Here is a 20,586-nt window from a genome sequence, read left to right as displayed (position 1 = left end):
CAAGAGTTATTCAATTAAATTTCTCATTCTTCAGTCGCTTTATGCTGAATCAACATGAAGCTTCAAGTCCATCTCATCCTAGGATGGTTGGAGCTTGTTCTATGATGTGCACTTCTCATCAGGATGTGTTCATTACTTTCTTCTTTAATGAGCACCTTTCCTTATTTTATGGCATTTGTATCTGAAGCAACAAATTGTTTGAACTTTCTAGCTTTGATCGGCTCCTTGATCAGACTTATAAGGTTTTAACACTCTTTCACTCTTTCATATCATGCCCATGATCCTTATGGTCATTTAAGTGACCTCCCACTAGCATTGACATGAGCTCCTTGAGGAATTTGTTACTCTAGATAGCTTCAATGATCTTTAAAATAGATAATCTTAATTGAGTGACTTTTGATGGAGGATATCAAGGTGGTTTTAGACTTTTTTTCTGACCTTGTTTTGATATGTCTTCGACATAATATTCTTATTATAGTTAACAATTTAGCCTTCATGGAACATTTCAAAAATCCCTTAGGGTTGATTGATCTCATCGTTCTCTTTTGCCTCTAGAGTTACCATCTCCTGAAGCTACCTTTTGGATTCTATGCTTTAGAATCACTAAGCAAAGAATTATATTCTTCATCCAATATATGATAATTGATGAACTCTAGAAGTTTGATCACAGGTTTTGGTGATCCAAGAACAACAGTGTACCTGAATGGGCTCTCTCATCTTCCTTGGGCTAGTTTTTCATGTGATGCTACTGATTTGTGATCTCTCACATCCAAAATCTCTTATTGGGATTTGGCGTTGAAGCTTCTTAAAATTCTTTTGAAGGTTCTTGTAAAATCTTCAGAAGAACGTGAGGGTATTTTTTGCAACATCAAAATATTTGTAAACTTGACTACATTTGTTTAAGCTCCCCAATAGGTATAATGACTCCCACATATAAGTTATTAAAACGATGAAGTGCTGATACTTTCAACATCATGAAGAATTGTAAACACTTCAGAGCATCATTTACACATAATAAGCATATAACTTACTCTAATGAAGCTAAAAGATCAGTTGAGTTTCTTCTTCCCTTATAAATCTCCAAGGCTGGGATCTTAAATTTTTTTTAGTGCTTCAGCTTCCGCTAACTTTCTTGACAATGTTCTCTAATGAATTTTGCTTTATTTCCTATTATCTCCTCTCAATTCTACTTCCTCCTCAGAAATCGTACGATCTTCTTCCTCCAGGATGCATGTTTCATTAGCTTCCTCTTCAAGCAGTGATGAGAGAGCATTTGTTGACCTTTTTTATAGGTGATTTTTGTCCACGAGCCATGTATCTTGAGACCCTGATATGATTCTTAGAGTGGGTTCTAATGTGGTTTTTAGAGGCATGCTCTCATGTCTTTTATTACTATTACCATCTGTTCTTTCAACTAATTGATCTGTCGCATCACAAACTCTTCGGTGCAAATAATTTTTACCTTTTTTGTTTTTTTCTTTGTGCAAAAGTTGGAAGTTGGATCCTGTATAGCTTGTGGGCTCACACGACTTATGAAAGGCCTGTAAAAAAAGTGGTCGAAGAGAATGAATGTATGGTTGCAAAGCTTAATCTTCTGGTCTGAGAAAAGAAAGAAAAAGATCACCCCATCTCCTTAAGGCAAAAGATCATAACTATTTATGGTTTAAGTTGTCTTTTCCCCCATATTAGGATACACGAAAAGAATTTTAAATGATTTTAGTATAGCATGATGTTTGTCCACAACATGCTGATAATAGTACGTGTTGATTTGTGTGTTAGAGGGCTTCTAAATATATGTAGACATACATCCTCTTCTTGTTAGTGATACCATAGTGCATTTGAGTTCTATGGTTGGTACTCAATAAGAGAGCTCAAAAGGCCAACTCGAGTGGTCATATCAAAAGTAGGTACTCAACTGGTGACTGACATATCAATCTGATAGGTCGATCCAATAGTATCCAATAATGAACTTAGCAGATCAACCTAACAGGTTAGCTCTACAGCTGGTATCCGAAATCAAGTACCCGACAACTAGCCTGTTGAATGACCTTTATGGATAAAAGGGTCTTCGATGCCCATTAGACATCCCAATATATTCCTCGGTGCATGATGACTGTCTTAAAGTATATGGTGTGTGTGTGTGTGTGTGTGTGTGTGTGTGTGTGTGTGTGTGTGTGTGTGTGTGTGTGTGTGTGTGTGTGTGTGTGTGTGTGTGTGTGTGTGTGTGTGTGTGTGTGTGTGTGTGTGTGTGTGTGTGTGTGTGTGTGTGTGTGTGTGTGTGTGTGTGTATATATATAGATATTGATAATATATAGAGAGAGAGAGAGAGAGAGAGAGAATTCATATATATTTTTTAATTATGTATATTATGAGGCATATACTTTAGGGGCATTTATATACATACCACCCAGTTCTCATGTATTTACATATATGAAACTTCAATTTTACTTTTTATATTAATACCACCATAATGTTTCATGTCACATAAAAAATATTATTATTTTATTTATTATAAAATGAGATACATATTTTTACGCATAGAATACTGACATATAAATAAAAATTAAAATTTAGGCATTAGATATCTAAATACATAAGCGTATGTACGTGAATCTTCCTTTATTTTTTAATTTTTTTGTAGCTTAATGTTGTTGCAAGTGAAAGTTGTCCCTGGCTAGTCGGTTCGACCAGCCTCGCGTATCCTCAGCCAAAAGACTAACACTATAAATAGTTTATATTTCTTATTCAGGAAGCAGCGCACGATCTTTCGTGAATTTTCAGTTTCCCATATCGCGTCTGCAGTTCCTCTGCAGTTCCTCTGCGCCTCATAAACTGCAGAAATTGGTGGTTGATTTTGCATCTGATCCTCCGATGAACTCGTCTCCGTTTATGGACAAACAAATCATGGGGCTTTCCGGGTCGCCGGCGGGTCTCGGAGGCGTTAGCGCAGGCGGCGGCGATGAACTCTTCGATCTGATGAGTACTCAGCAAGAGCGGCGCGACAGCGTCGGCTTACTGAACAGGGAAGGGATCCTTCCCAGTTATGATTTTCAACCCATCCGTCCCTTGTCGTCGCCGCCAAATAGCTCTGGTGATGATGCGAGCAGACATTCTCGGTTCTCATCGGAACCCCTCTTTGGAGTACTCGTCTCTAATCTTGATTTTTAAACTATTTTATTTGCTTGCTTTGATTGATTTATGTGGATCGCGTACTTTTGATTTGATTTACGTGGATCCCGTTGTTACTCTGTCGGATTGCCTTCAGAATGCTGTTAAGTTCTGTCGGCGAGGTGAATTGTTTTTGGACTGTTTGTTCGAAGATTAGGTTTTCAGTAGTCATTCCCGAGAATTTGAACATCTGTGTGAGTGTGACAGAGTGTGTGTGTGTGTTTTTTTTTTGGCATTATGGTGAAGCAGCTCATTGATGATGCTATGCTGTTATATGCAGCACAAGTGCCTGCTACATTTGATAAGCAATTTGGGAAAATTTTGCACTTCGTATTTTTTTTTTCTTAAATCCTATTGATGTATATCTCTTAAATGATGACAGTACATTTTTTGCTTTAACCAGAAGAGCCAGATGTGCATATTCCAACATCAAACCCCTGTAGTCCCCAAAAAACTATTGTTTCTTCGGCCTACCAAATGGAAATGAAATGCGCAATGAAGCACCCAAATTGAACCAATTTTCAAGATTTTTGTAGACATTTTTTTATGAATTTTGTACTTTATATGATATTTATGCTATTTTAAATTTGATTGAATTATCATTTTCAGAAAATAGTAGGTTTAAATTTTGATTATTAGATAGAATTGTATTTGAATTTAAATTATTTAGCCTTATCTTTGTAACCCTATTTTTGTAACTTCGGATTGATGGCTTGTATTTGGCAATTAACTTTTGACTTGATGAATGAAATTTTGTGAGGCAAGTTGAGTGTTTTCTTTTTTGATTTTAGCTGTGTACGAGGGTCGCTCCAAGTCGCATACATTGAATTCTCTTACTCCCCTCTCCAAGTTTTGTGTACCAAGGTCCATATTTTCCTTTATCCTATTATAACCTCTTTTATCTATCCTCCATCAATTTGATATCACAACTCTTCATCATTCTCTCTACATTGAGTCGGTAGAAGAGCGACGTGTAAACTTTTTTTTATATTTATAAGTTTTGTAAATGCCTTATAATTTATTGATTTTCCCCTTTCATATATGATTTCCTTAATCCAATCATTGCCTTGCCTTTGCTCAACTTTGCACGCTTAGTTAAAACTTCTCTCTTTACGGAAGATAAAATGACCAAAGGAAAAAGGGGGAAAAACTAGATTAAAGATAAAATAAGTTTGGAAAAGCGAACAATTTAAAAGTGAAGAATAAACAATTCTTAAAGATGCCATATGAATTTAAATAAAAATTTCGGTAACTCTTTTTCAATTTTTTTGTTTTGACTTATCTTATTTTACTATTGTCGTTGAAGTTGATTCTTTCATATTATTTTTGGTTAATCCAAGGCCAATGCTTGATAAAGTGCTCAGGCTTGACAATGTTGTTAAACATGAGACAATATTTCGTGCATATATTTTTAATATTTCAAGACTTTTAATTGATGTTCTCCAACTTTTTGTTGGTTCACTTGATACTATCTAAATAGAATAGTGCTACTTTAGATCAGTTTGCTTCAATAGCTACTATGGATTAACTTTGTGCTGCCACTACTATCATGGTTTTGTAATCCATCATTGATCTGTATTACAAAGATTTCATCGGTATATGAAGTTTGAAGATGCTTAGCAACAAAGCGAACTTTTTTTTTTGGTGCTCTTAAGGATTATTCAAAGTGCCAGTTCTTTTATTGCATGACCATTTCTTGCATCAGATGATTCAATGGTGTCACCTCTTGAAAACTCATTGGAGAACAACTCTTTGTTGGTTTGGTGAATAATATGGTATAGTTCAATTATGTTAACCTAGAAAATACTAGTTTTTAATTAGCAAACCAAAAGGAATCGAAGCGGTCACAAATCTGTTATTCAGTGCATAATCTACTCTTGGTTCTATATGTCAGTCACTCTAAATCTAATTTTTCAACTTAAATTCAATAGGATTGTAACCGTTTTTATCAACTCAATCTATCCTTCCCAGAATTAGCACCTATCCATTTCATTTATTTATTTTTTTACTCCTTAAACTTGGCTATTAATGATTTCTCCATTGTTAAACCATTCAAATGTTTATAGAACAATTGATTTAATTGTAGTTTAGTAAAATCTACTGTTAATCCTTCACGATTTTCTTATTGCACAATATTTTTAAGTTGCTTCAATTCATTAACCACTCAACTTTAATTCTGAAATCACAACACGATCCATATTCTAAATCTTTGATAATATCCCAATTCATTTTTATTTTGTGGCAATATTGAATGATAATTCTAATTTCACATCCATCAATCCGATGATCATGTACTCAATCTTCGTCCTATTAATATTTTGGTCCTTCTCTTCTATTTTATTACTATTGTTTTTTTTTAATCTGTTTTTCTATACTTTTCACCTATGAATTGACCTCAGCGATTATAACTATGATATTTGCAAATAACACAGCCAAAATGCAATGTTTCTAATAAGCATCTCTAACCAGTATAAAAGATATGTAATCTATTTTGATTCTTGATATACGCTTCCTGGATTTAATTTGTTCGGTCACTCAGCAACCTTTAATGTAATAAGCAATTTCAATATACCTATACTATAATTTTTTTTCTTTACTGTTAACATTTCTATCTTACTTTGACAGATGTACTTTTCAATTAATTTCCTTACTATATTAGATTTTTTTAACATCAAAGCAAATTGTAATCGTTTGACTTGGATCAAATGCACCAATATCATTTTAGGGGTTCAAGGAAACAAGTCATTTTATTTATATGGTTTCCATTTATTTTAATTGATAATTACGTAATGGCGAAAAAATTTTTCTTTATATTTCATTGGAATTCTATTCAATAGTTATTTGTATTAAAATTTGTTGAACGCTTAAGGTCCATCCTTGTTCTTTAGTATTGATACTTATGATATTAAAAGTAAGTCATTTTGCTTAGATGAAGTTGCATATAATGCTGTTGAGACAAAAAGTTATTCCTTACTAGTTATATTTAGCTAAACGATAGGCCAAAGTAGCTTATTTTGAATGATAAAAAAATGAGGAGGCTTTTTAACTAATCTATCATCATTAAGTTAATCTCCAAGGGGTGTGCATTCGATTTATTTGGACAGTTTGGATTACAAATTTATAAAACCAATTGGTTTTCTTATTTATAAAACCAATTGGTTTTCTTATTTTAAAAACTTATTCAAACTGACCAAACAAAATGTGCAACAGAATTAATCAAATCAATAGTTTATTTCTACTATTTTGGTTTGGTTTTAATAAAATTGATATTAATTGCTCTAATATTAATATTAATTGCTCTTCATAGACAATATACATGATTGAAATTATATAATAAAAAAACAGTAGTTTTTTAATTTTTTTGTTAAGCGTAGTTAAAATTATAAAATTTAAAAACATAGTTAAAATCATATAATTATGTACCTGAAGGATTGGAATAAGTTACTTAAAGCCATACATTTTGAACTTCCCCAGCTCTCACTTACAAAAAAATTCAAAAGTAGTTTACATACTATGATTATTTTATTATTGAAACAATAATGAGAAAATATGATATATACCTCATTATCATATAAGAATTTTATGAAAAGGCTAGAATTAATTAACTAATCCATCGCCAAATTGAATATTTTACTTGCAGTGGCTACTTTAACATCCATTGTGGCCTCATAATCAACGATTTGCAATTAAAAAAAAATGAAGGTCTGTGTAAGTAGGTAAATAAGTATTTTAGAATGAGAAAATTTTGAAAGCTCATCTAGCTATTCGAAAAATAAACACATCTCATTTCCTAGTATAAACAATTAGGTGTGTTTGATGAAATAACTCACATTTTCTCTAAGATAATTGAGTGATGCCACCACTGCTATGGCTCATGAGCCTACTACAAAACAAATTTAATCTCGCATAACCATAAAGAGAAATTACATGACCATATAAACATTTAATGGTCATAAAATGATTATAGGATACAAAGTAAATCATTGATAAATCTATTATGAATTACAATGAGTGCAAAAAAAGATTAAAAAACATGGTCATAAAAATTTTGCTTAGATGAAGTTGCATATAATGTTGTTGAGACAAAAAGGAGACAAAAATTTATTCCTTACTAGTTATATTTAGCTAAACGATAGGCCAAAGTAGCTTATTTTAAATGATAAAAAAATGAGGAGGCTTTTTAACTAATCTATCATCATTAAGTTAATCTTCAAGGGTGTGCATTTGATTTATTTGGACAGTTTGGATTACAAATTTGTAAAACCAATTGGTTTTCTTATTTTAAAAACTTATTCAAACTGACCAAACAAAATGTGCAACAGAATTAATCAAATCAATAGTTTATTTCTACTATTTTGGTTTGGTTTTAATAAAATTGATATTAATTGCTCTTCATAGACAATATACATGATTGAAATTATATAATTAAAAAAAACAGTAGTTTTTTTTTGTTAAGCATAGTTAAAATTATAAAATTCAAAAACATAGTTAAAATCATATAATTATGAACCTGAAGGATTGGAATAAGTTACTTAAAGCCATACATTTTGAACTTCCCCAGCTCCCACTTACAAAAAAATTCAAAAGTAGTTTACACACTATGATTATTTTATTATTGAAACAATGATGAGAGAATATGATATGTACCTCATTATCATATAAGAATTTTATGAAAAGGCTAGAATTAATTAACTAATCCATCGCCAAATTGAATATTTTACTTGCAGTGGCTACTTTAACATCCATTGTGGCCTCATAATCAACGATTTGCAATTAAAAAAAAATGAAGGTCTGTGTAAGTAGGTAAATAAGTATTTTAGAATGAGAAAATTTTGAAAGCTCATCTAGCTATTCGAAAAATAAACACATCTCATTTCCTAGTATAAACAATTAGGTGTGTTTGATGAAATAACTCACATTTTCTCTAAGATAATTGAGTGATGCCACCACTGCTATGGCTTATGAGCCAACTAGAAAACAAATATAATCTCGCATAACCATAAAGAGATATTGCATGACCATATAAAAATTTAATGGTCATAAAAAATGATTATAGGATACAAAGTAAATCATTGATAAATCTATTATGAATAACAATGAGTTCAAAAAAAGATTAAAAACATTTTTATATTTTTATAACCAAAAGCAACATTAACAGATTGATGATATGGCTCCAAATTGAAAGTATTTTGCAAAATTTATTATTACCCAGTTTTGTGGTACATATATGAGTTTGTCACCTGCAGTCGACCTGAAATAATAAAATAAGCTCTATCAGTACTAACTTTGGAGTTTGATGCAACATAAAAAAATAGGAATAAATGATAATCATTTATGTCTGACCCAACCCATCAAATCATTTCAAAGACATTGGAAAACCTTACAAAGGTATGAGTCGCTTCCAATCTTTTATGAATCTATATAAAATATTAGCAAAAATAATTATTAGCTTATTTTGTGAAGATAATACAAATTATAAAATTATACATAAGGCCTTCATCGAATTTGTTAACATCACGCATATCATTTTCAATTGATCGATTGTCCATTTAGGCTGGTTTCTATTCTAAGAGCAAATAAGAGCTTGCACAATCTTTGGAGACAAATAACTTCTAAATGCATTAAGCACGCAAACCCCCTATACTAAAACCCGACCCTGATGCAACAGTTGGTGTGAGAATTACTTAAACTTCTCGGAGAGGATAGAAATTCTTGGTGTATTCACCTTTCTTCAACACAAAATATCAAAATCATCTTTCATGACTTAAATTCTTCATATCTGTTTTATTTTCTAAATCACCAATTCTATAATTATATATTTTGAATTTCATCATCCGATTTATTTAGCTTCATTTTCTTATTTCAATTGTTGTAATCGAATGTTGTCTTGACTTGTGTGAACTTTAATTTTGAGCCTTGCCTATTATCTTCAGCTTGTAATCATAAAATATATCATAACATGTGGACCTTATCAATTGTGCTAAAACAATACCATCACGCCTTTCGTACATATCCTTCAACTCTACGTAGCATAACTTAAAGGGTGGATTAATCACAACTGCAAGTTAAATATTTAAGTTCATCATCTTGATAATAGTACCTTATTCTTTATCAAAATTTTAGTTTATCTTTATAGCCATATTTTTAATATTAGGATTATTATCAACTTATCAAATATGAAGAATATATAAAATCTCAGAAATTTCATGAAAAAAAATATTAAATGTGATACACAAATAACCCAAAATCCTTAAAGTTAACTCGTAAAAATTCTCTGAAACCAACTGTCTAATATTTTCACAATCTCCTTTAAGATACACTTATTTTTCTCATCCTTTTTCTCTAACTCTACTTTGAATTTGGGCCACTTCCACATTGCCTTAAATGCTCTTATTTTTGTGCCACATTCAACATTAAATAAGTAGAATTCTATCTTTTGGATACATCTAAGAACAATAAACTCTTACTCTATATTATTTTCGTCTTAGGACATTCTTAAAATTTTTGAAGTATGGCTGGTGATAATATCTATCCTTATACGATGAATAGATTGATTAATCTCTTTACTTTCATTTTGTATAATTAAAATTATAATATGACTAATGCACCTCTCATACAAGAACTTATCATCAGTAATACTTTTACCTTCTTTTACTAAAATTCTTCTATAAATGATTGATAATATTAGTATTTGAGCTTGTATTATGAACTATCACCTGAAAGGATTGCATCAATTTTCCATTCAATCAAACATTTCTCAATTTGTTGATCAATTAATTCACCTCCGTAACTATATGCAACAACAACAACAGGCTTTTATTCTATTAAGTGTCCTATTGAGCATCTTATTTTCATTTAATTCACCTTTGTAATTGTATGTCGGACAAAAATGTATAATCCTTTTATTCAATTTCAATCATCATTAATAAAATGTGCAGTAAGGTATGTGTTATTTATCATTTGAATTGATGTTCATGCATTAGTAGTTAAATAGCCCATTTTATTAGTGTTTTTAAAAATTTGCTTCAAATTGAACTTCTCTTGGTAAAATTGAAAATAGTAATGTGTAGGACTTCATCGAGAAAAAAATATAAAATATTGGGCAACATTGCGACATGAAATGTTTGAATCCCCAATCTTTATTATGTTTAAAGGTTAATTCATCTACAATCATCATCATGACTTAGGGCTTTCTAATATTTTCTTGATCAAATCTCTAAGCCTCGAGGGTACTAACATTCATCTCCTTCAAAACTTAGATGTAACACCAATTCACGTGGGTACTTGCATTATTATAAATATTTTTTTTGGCAACTAAAAAGATATGCCCTCAAATTTGTTACTCGATTAACTTTTGAATCATTATGATTTGTCTTTCTAAAGTAGCTACACTTACTCGCTCTTTCTCTCTCAGTAGATGTGAGCTTTAAAATGATTCCAAACTTTAGACTTGCGCTTTAGTGTTTTTTGTTTTTTCATTTGTAGGTGTTGGTTTGCTACTTGAAGTGCTAATTTCACCTACGACATTAAATTGTTAGGTGGAGTTGTGGTTTTGTGGAGAAATTACAATATTAAATCTTCCATCACGATGTGATATCAACATTTATCAACATAATAACAACAAGTCTTTATCCCACTAAGTAGGGTCGACTATATGAATCATTTTTCTCCTTTGTATTCTATTGAGTATCATATTTCCATTAATTCTAATAGATTAAGTTCATTTTTTAAGTTTTTTTAGTTCCATCTCTGCTTTTCTTAGCATAAGTGGAATCTTAAACATCTACTCTCCTAACTGAATTATTGGATGGTCAACGTTTAGTGTGACCAAATCATCTAAGAAGACTCTCTCTAATCTTGCATGCAATTGGAGCAACACCAACAACTTTCATTGATAGGTTTGTTTTGCATTTTGCCTCTAAGTGCGAGCCACTTTTCCATCTAAGCATTCTTATTGCAGCAACACTTAGCTTTTGTTTTATGCTTATCTTTTAAGGGCTAACTTCTGCAGCATAAAGCATTGCAGGTCTCATCACCATCTTATAAAATTTTTATTTAAGTCTAAGCGATACTTATCTATCATACAACAAGCACGATGCATTCCTCCAGTTCAACCAACCAATATGAATTCTGCTAATAACATCCCTATCTATATGATCATCACTTTAAACAATAGACCCGAGATATCTAAAACGTTCACACCTTTTAATAATTTGATCACCCATAGTTACAACTCTACCACTAGAGCTATTATTACTAAAATTACATTTCATTTATTCAGTTTTAGATATGCTAAAACAAAGGCCTTTAGACTCCAATATAGACCTCCATAATTTAAGTTTTTCTTGAACTCCTCTAGTCTTATCCATGAGAAGGATATCATGAGCAAAAAGCATACACCGAGGAACTTCCTCTTGTATATGTCCAATAACAACATCCATAACTAAAGCAAAAAGATATGGGCTTAAAGCCGATCCCTAATTTAATCCAACTAAAATAGGAAAATGCTTAGTTAGTCCTCCTATTCGAACACAGGTAACAACTCTAGTATACATATCTTTAATGACTTGAATATAAGTCATACCAACACCTTCTTTTCTAGAACTCTCCAAAGAATTTCTCTTGGAATCTTAATGCAAGCTTTTTCTAAATCAATAAAAATTATATGTAGATCCTCCTTAGTCTCTGTGTAATTCTCCATCAAACCTCTCAATAAATGTATCGCTTTCTGCCTAAAAGAAATCTAAACTAATTATGAGATATCTTTATATCACGTCTTAATCTTTGTTCAATTACCCTCTCCCATAATTTTAAAGCATGACATATTAATTTAATACCTTTATAATTTGCACACTCCCTATATTCTTAAAAATGGCGACCAAAATACTCTTTCTCCACTCCTTAGACATCTTTTTAATTTTAAAATAATATTAAAGCATTTAATAAGCTAAGAAACTCTCAAATCTCTTAGATATTTCCACAGTTCAATATGGATGTTATCAGATACTATTAATTTTTTGCCTTTGATTTTCTATAACGCCTCATAAATTTTTTTTTAATGTTATAGTAAAAATAAAAATTTAATTTTTATTAACAAGATTAGGATCACTAAGGTCAATCATATTTTTCAGAAATTTTATTGAAAGTTCATCAAATTAGCTCACTCATCTATGTTGAATATGGAAAAGTATTTGTTGATTTTCATATATAATACACTTTAATTAAATTTTTATTTTTTCTCTTTATTTGGCTAGTTTATACATATATATTTTACACTCTTTATTATCTAATCTTTTATAAATATCATTATAAACAAAATTCTTAGAGTCACAAATTATTCTTTATGATTCCCTTTGGGCCACCTTATGTTTTTCCTAGTTCGTTAAGCTTTTACATTTAAACCAGTCTTTATAACACTTCTTATATTTTATCTTCTCATGCACATTATTATTTCACCATCAACTATTTTTGTTTAATTTTTTTTCTTTTGATTCTCTAAATATATCTTTTGCCACTTGTTAATAGGGTTTGTTACTTTATCTTACATAAAATTAGCTTCTTCATGAACATTCCAAATGTTAAAATTTTTAAGTTTATTTATAAAATAATTTTATTTGTCTTTTAAGTGATCCCATCTAATTCTATGATAATGTTTTATTGTATTTTTTATCTTGCAACTCTTAATCGTAATATCCAAATCTAATAATTGATGTTGAGTATTTAAATTTTCATTTGACATGACCTTACAATCATTAGATTCTAGACGATCTCTTTTTCTTATAAGAAAATAATAAATTTGTGTTTTTTTAGATCCATTTTTATAAGTAATAATATGCTCATCTCTTTTTTAAAATAAAGTATTAGCAATAACAAAAGCATAAACTAAAACAAAATCTAATATGACTTTACATTCTTCATCAATCACTTCAAAATCGTAGCCATCATGAATATTTCTAAAATTTCCTACCACTCTATAACATGTTCATTTTAATCTCCTCCAATAAAATTTCTTTTTCAAGAAGTATTGGTTGTATTAGTTCTTCTGTCATTTTAAAATTTGTCTTTTGAACTTATATTTAAATCTACTTAAGGAGCATAAATATCTATAACATTAAAAATCTGAGTATCAACAACAATCTTTATGTTTATAATTCTATATTCAGTTTTATAATTTTTACAACATTATCTTTCAATTTCTTTTCTATAAGTAAACTTACATCATTTCTAGTGTGATTTCTACCTGAATACCAAAGGATAAAACATAAGCTATCAAACTCTTTAGTCTTTTCTCAAATTCATTTAGTTTCTTGAATGTATAAGATATTTATCTTCTTATGAACCATAATATTTATTAATTTACCTGCGAAACTACTTATATTTATCATAATATTAGTTTCATGGAGCAACTTCTTTGCTCACATCAGTCCATAATGTGGGAACCCTTGCTTATTTGACAATTCACCCGGTCGTTGGTGTAGTGGCCGTTGCACACTTTTCATTATATTCACGCCATATAACACATCCCTTCTATGGGACACCTTAACATTTTCACAATGATTTAAATGATTCATGTCATGATTTTTTAACTAAAATTTTATAGTAATTGTCAATTACCTAATGGAACCCTCCATTTTTCGCATCCAGGGCTTGAGACCAGGTAATAACAGTGTATCTATATCAATTATCAATACAAAAAATAATACATATCAATTAGGATTAAGGGTATGTTTAGGGTAGCTGCAACTTAATAATAAGTTGTTGTGTAGAAGTTGACTGTCTGTATTTTTTTTGCAATTTGAGAACAACTGTGTTGCAGTTGTTTCTGAATAAATGATCATTCTGCTCCTGTATAGTAATGCTGTTTGCAATAGAACTGTTTCTACCAATACATTTTATATTTTAAAAGTAAAAATTCAATGTAGAACATTATAAAATAAAAATAGACGCCTTACTTAGCAGTGAGTAGTATGATTACTAAAAATTTTAAAAAACTATTAATACAATAATTAATAATATGATAATATTATTTTTAAGATACAGACGGACGTATGTCACGAGCTAAACTGTCCTCCAGGGATACTCTCCATGCCAGATCACTCGGCGGTAATCTTTCAGCCCATTTGACCACTGAAAAGAGTCGCAGTTTTTCATGATTATCCGCGGACACATGTAAAACTCTCTCCTGTAGCTATGTTGCTAACGTGAAGTTAGCAGAGAACTTTGAAATCTACAGTAGCAGTACAATCCTCTGGAGGTACAAAAAATCCTCGAGCTCATCTTTCCTGAATGTTTTAAAAAACATCTCATTAAACATAACACAGGTAAAAAATTGATAATAGAACTAATTAGTTATAGTTTTATGCAGCTGTGAGATCTCAGAAAACTTAGTATATAAACTTGCGAATATGCACTACAAGAAGACAACAAACCTTATAATAAAAAGGTTCTTGGTTATCTTTAACTCACGTAATACCAACTTTGTGTGTGTCACATATGCATGTCACCGAAAAAGACCATCCAGAAGAACCTTAAAAACAGTTTCACCGACAAAGAGAGAGAAATTTGGTTGTCTTCATTAGGATTTCACATGTGACACCAATCAATAGCGACAAACAGACCATCCAGAAGAATCCATAAGGTCAAATGTCTCATCATAAATCTCCAAAATCCACCAATAGAAAAACAAAAATATACAACAATAATAAAAATAACAAAGCTATAATATGAGTACGTGAGGTCGGCTATGTGAATTCTTTTTCTCATTGCATCCTATTTAGTTCTAATAAATTAAGATCATTTTTCATACAATAAGCCCGAGTTTTCCTTAGTCTACCTCTACTTTTCTTAATATAAGTCAAATCTAAAACATCTATTCTCCTAATTGGATCATCAGATGGTCAGCATTTAATGTGACCGAACCATCTAAGACGACTATCTATTTTTGTCCGTCACTGGAGCTACACCAACCCCATCACAGATATATTCATTTCACATTTTGTCTCTAAATGTAAAGCCACTCATCCACCTAATCATTCACATCCCGACAACAGTTAACTTAGTATTATGCTTCTCTTTTAAAAGCCAACATTCAACGTCATAGAACATTGCAGGTCTCACCACCATCTTCTAAAATTTTCCTTTTAGTATAAGTGGTACTTTTCGATCACACAAAAGGCCTGGAGCATTCATCCACTTCAACCAACCAACTTGAATTCTACTATTAACGAATTCTACTATTCTACTATTAACATCCCATCAATATCACCATCGCTTTGAACAACTGACCCGAGATATCTAAATCGTTCACACCTTTTAATAATTTGATTACTCAAAGTTACACTTCGTCACTAGAGCTACTACTACTAAAATTACATTCCATGTATTTAGTTTTAATTTTACTCAAATGAAGGCCTTTAGACTAAAATGTAGACCTCCATAATTCAAGTTTTTCCTGGGCTGGTTCTCTCGTCTTATCGACGAGAAGGATATCAACAACAAAAAACATACACCAAGGTACATCCTATTATAAACATCTAGTAAGACCATCCATAACTAAACAAAAAGATATGGGCTTAAAGTCGATCCCTTATGTAATCCAATAAAAATTGGAAAATGTTTGGTCAATCCTCCTTCAGTTCGAACACAAGTAACAACTCTAGTATACTAATCTTTAATGACTTGAATATAAGTCATATCAACATCTTTCTTCTCAAGAAGCTCTATTTGTTATTTTGTGTTGCAGATTTAAAAATTTTACCGTAATGTGCATTGCCCTCCCGATCGGTTTTGACAAAAGTGAAGCACATATTGAAGTCGTATACCGTCATGACATTCTTCATCGAGGACCCACAACGGTCGATGAATGCGATCTTCTCATTATTTGGAACATGCGCATTAACGTGTGTTCCATTGATTTCTTCAATACAATTCTAGAAAGATAGCGAAGGGTTACGTAATTACGATATTTATATGAAATTTGAAATTATTAAATAAGAGAAATTGCTTCAAAATATGACATATACCGATCATCGTGTGAAATTTTTGTGGGGGTCCATTTGAATATAGGATCTGTTGGTTTTATGACTTGTGAAAAAAAACTGACAAATGCATTCAACCCTATTGAGAAGTATTTGCAAATCGTTTTGGAGTGTTAAAATCATTATATAGCTCTTCACATTGATTCATTCTGCGATAATATGTAGATGGTTATTGTCAACATCTATTGCGAAGTCGTTCTGGACGAGCCATGAAGTCTCTGATTTCTGTGTAGTTCCACTAGCAGATCAGTGAATACTGCCTGCACCATCCTGAATATATTGATAAATCTTGTTAGGTGACTCGCAAGTAACTCTCCAACTCATTTGTTGCCAACAAATGAGAATGTCATATAAGGGGAGCGCTCTATATACGAGTTATACTATTCATACACCAAACATACGATAGCTACAACTCTTCTTTTGCTCATTTTTGTAGTTGCATTCATGTATTTGGGTATTGAAGTGGCTAACACATAAACATCAATGCATTAACTACAATCATAAAATTACGAACAAAACCAATATATGCAAATAATATTACAGAAGTAAATAGAAAACATAACAAGGAAATAAAAACTCTCAAGTAGTGACATGTCCAAAGTAGCATAAATATCTAAAGCATCATGAAATCATAAACAAATATAATGGTCCCACAGGAATCTAATTAAAAGATGTTCCTCAAATGTCACTGCTCCCATGAAAATAACATAGACAAACCATCTACGGTCAGCGAACATAGCTATAAAAACTATCTTCGGGTCGAATTTCAAACAACATTATAGAGAATAAATATGACATATCCTCGAAAATTGCTAGAGTTGCATCCAGAATTTGCATAATTTGCGGGACAAAAGTTGCTCGTGATGTGCCGTGGTCATTGGTGCATGAAGCCACCAATTGTGAGATTTGGCTTTTAAGGAAAGCAACTCACACTTTCTTTTTTTTTTCCAACTCGAGGACGCCTTGACCGGCTTGTGGATTCAACTTCATGGAAGTCTGTGTTGGGGCCTTCAATGGAATCATCTGTTTGGCTAGCTTCCAAATTTTCGGGGATGTCATCAAACCCTGTTTCACTGGGGGCACATGTATTGTTGCCTGTTGATAGATACCTCAAACATATGATCCAACTTCTCTTTCAAATCAGGATCGATTCCATCGTATTTAAAGTTTTTGTAGCAGACACCATCAACAAATTCATATAATAACATTTAAAAAATGCTTACCGCTAGTCTCTCTGACCACTACTCTTCGGAAGCATCAATCGTTCGCTTTACCAGATCCCACCTCAAGCCCATTGATCCTCGCTTCAATTCCTTCTAGATTTTTCAATCATTCTTTAGTTGATCTCAATTTTTTTTTAACTACATCCTATCGTACTCTCTTTATGTATTTTCCTTGAATTTTTTAATAATATTTTGTAATCCTTTCTTCTTGAAATAGGTTATTGGTTTATTTCCCAGATCGAACTCCTTGAGGCAAATGTCGCAAAATATTAATTTTTTCTTTATCCCACATTGCAGATGAATCAACCTCTTTTGTCTTAACCATTGTATTACTAATGAAAAAATTATTGACATAAATAAGAATACCACGATACCGCAAATCAAAGAGAAATAGGAATGTCACAATATTACCTCCACACACCAACACCCCACAGAAACAACTCCACACACCAGCACATCAAGACGCCAGCACATCCACCACAACCACCACCACCTCCACACACCAACACCTCCACACAAACACAATCACACACTAACCACCACCTCCATAACCACACCACCACCACACAGACACCACCAGACACCACACAGACACCAACACCTCTACACAAACAGTACCACCTCCTGACCAACACCTTCACACCAGCAAATCAAGACACCAACACATCCACCACACCAACCGCCTTCACACCAGCACAACAGTGGGGTAAGAGCATCGTGCAAGCGATCGAGAGAGGTAGCTAGGGTAGAAGAAACGCGAGAGAGGGAGCCACAAGGTCAAGAGAAAGGAAGAATAAATGTGAGAGAGAGACGCATGGGTAATATGTACGCGAAGAAACACGGGCCACGGGGTCAAACTCGCGATCGTGTTTTAACATAAATTATTTAGGAACGCCATCGAGCTGCCGTTTCCAAATGGACGAAACCACAATTCAAAATGCACCACACCAAAAAAGCTGCTCTAAACCGGCCCTAAGCCATTAAATAATCAACATAATAAATGGATAAAATAAATCATCATTTGGAATTTAATAAATTATAGAATTAGGATGTATCACGTGCTGGTATTGCTCCAACATTTCTTCCAGGACTTTACATCGTTCTTAACACATTATAAAAAACAAAAAACTTTCAAGCTGTAATCGATGAACTTCAATTTTATTAGCAGACGATTTTATGCTTAAAATTTACTGTAATATAATCAATCGAATTATGTTAAAATAAGAAAATAAGTTGTGGTCAAACAAATAACTATAATAAAAGTAGTCGGAAAGAATTACACTCAAGGTACTTTTTGAATAGGCAAAGACACTTAACAAAGATGTATATGAAAATTTTAGTGTTACAATATTGTGATCCATCTCTATTATGTTGTGAGATGAGAGAAATATCTATTTATTTTTTTAAGAAAAGGAATGTAAAAAGATATATTTATATGAAACTAATGTCGAACCAAGAATGAAAGCAGATTGTGTAACCTAGGTCTACTATGCAATTGAGTAGAGTAGTTTCTTTCTATTCATTAGTGAAAGGTATAAGTATTACATGTAAGATAACAAGTAACATAAAGCAAAAGGTGCTTGGCTTTCGTTCCAACGTGCCTTCTATGGTTTCTTGCAACACTGTCATCTCTAGTCATTGATGGAAAGAATTTTTTTCAAAAGAGATTCCAAGTTGATTTAGTTAAATATGGATTGCAACATTTTTCTTGCTTTAAATGTGTATCAGTTAAGCTTCACATATATAGCTTACTGATGAAGTAGAGAAGTGGATGAAAATTAATAAAGTGAACTTGACAGCATGTACACGTGTGTATTTTTGAATAGAATATGAATTCTTGTTAGATCTAAGCTTTAAACCAATTATCAATGTTGAAACCGTAGAAATATAAACATAATGAAGTTTCAAAGAATCAGACTTTAAACCTTTTTTTCGGTAATTATTTGCAAATTTTTCATTATTTTTGAGAAATAAAGTCGTAGAATTAAGTTTCACCCAAGCCCAAAACCTAACTAATCCATGCATTACAATGACCACCAACAAAGATTCATATTGTGTAAATTAGTTTAATTGATTTTTGAACCATGAAATTAGATTAGAGGACAAGTTTTCTCCTTTTAATGGAAGCGAACCTATGAAAAAATTGGTTATTAAGAACCATTTTATTTAGAAACATATAGATTAAGGGATTTACATATTATGTACTGTCAATATTATTTAGTAAACATATAATGCATTTGGTTCAATATATTTATATATTTATATTTTAAGTAAAAAAAAATTACTGACCAATAAATCTCAAAAATCTTATCATAGACATTATTTGAAGTAAATTTAAGTAATTAACTAACTCTCTCATCTAATTCTCCTGGTAATCAAAACTCCAACAAAAAATAGGGATTTCATCGAGAGTAAGAGATGGCATAGAGATGCCAGGTGTGTGTGTATATATATATATATATATATAGATTAATCCCTACAATGAAGATAAGGAATGGACAAATTATCTCCATGTACAAGGAGAGCTAGTTTAGCTAGAGGTACAGTCCCTACTGAAATCAATTTTGTTTCCCTCCCCATTACTGCCAAACAATGTGCTGGTTGAAGCTATTTTTGTTTATTTTGTTGCCTTTCCTGTTATTTCTTATATGCATTATGTATTTTCTAGTTTATGCCTTTTCTTTTTATCTTTTGGGTGTTATTAGGAATGTTTGGGCATTATATCTTTCTGTTTCGATAACCCTTGTATCATATATTTATGCCTCTTTTGCTGCTCAATATTATTATCCTGCTCAATTTCCAAAATTTTACATGGTGTTAGAGCTAATGATCTAACCCTAGTTGTCGCCAATACTTCTCCCTGGCTGCTAGCTCTCCTTGCAGGATTGTCTGCAGATTATTTCGAGCACCGATCCTCCCTCCTTTTGCGGGATTCCCTGCAGTTTGGCCTGCTAGATCTGCAGTTTATTTTTTGCAGCTTATTTCTTGCAGTTCTTTTCTACCTCTTTGCCTCATATCTTATAAGCCAGGACCTAAAATAGCTGATTTTTGTTAGCCTTCTCTTGTCAACGGGATTTCCCGCAGTTGGTTTCGCTTGTTCTACTGATTATTTCTATTGCCATGCTAAGATCTTCAGTCGATTTACTAGAATTTCTCTG

General features: G+C 31.8%; 1 protein-coding gene across 1 annotated transcript in view; it reads left to right on the top strand.

Annotated features, from left to right (window-relative positions):
- Positions 1-2,738: 2,738 nt before the first annotated feature.
- LOC110038820 (proline-rich receptor-like protein kinase PERK10) overlaps positions 2,739-20,586 on the top strand; it is a gene marked incomplete at its 3' end in the record, with an annotated part of 44,964 nt that continues 27,116 nt past the window's right edge. The window contains 1 exon segment of the mRNA XM_020743731.1: positions 2,739-3,141. Within this exon segment, the coding sequence (XP_020599390.1) occupies positions 2,872-3,141 (270 nt within the window). The 5' untranslated portion in view covers positions 2,739-2,871.

Source organism: Phalaenopsis equestris, unplaced genomic scaffold (assembly GCF_001263595.1).
Source record: "Phalaenopsis equestris unplaced genomic scaffold, ASM126359v1 Scaffold234032, whole genome shotgun sequence".
Taxonomy (NCBI): Eukaryota; Viridiplantae; Streptophyta; class Magnoliopsida; order Asparagales; family Orchidaceae; genus Phalaenopsis; species Phalaenopsis equestris.
The sequence above is the reverse complement of the archived record's forward strand: the minus strand, read 5'-3'. Positions and strand labels throughout refer to the sequence as shown.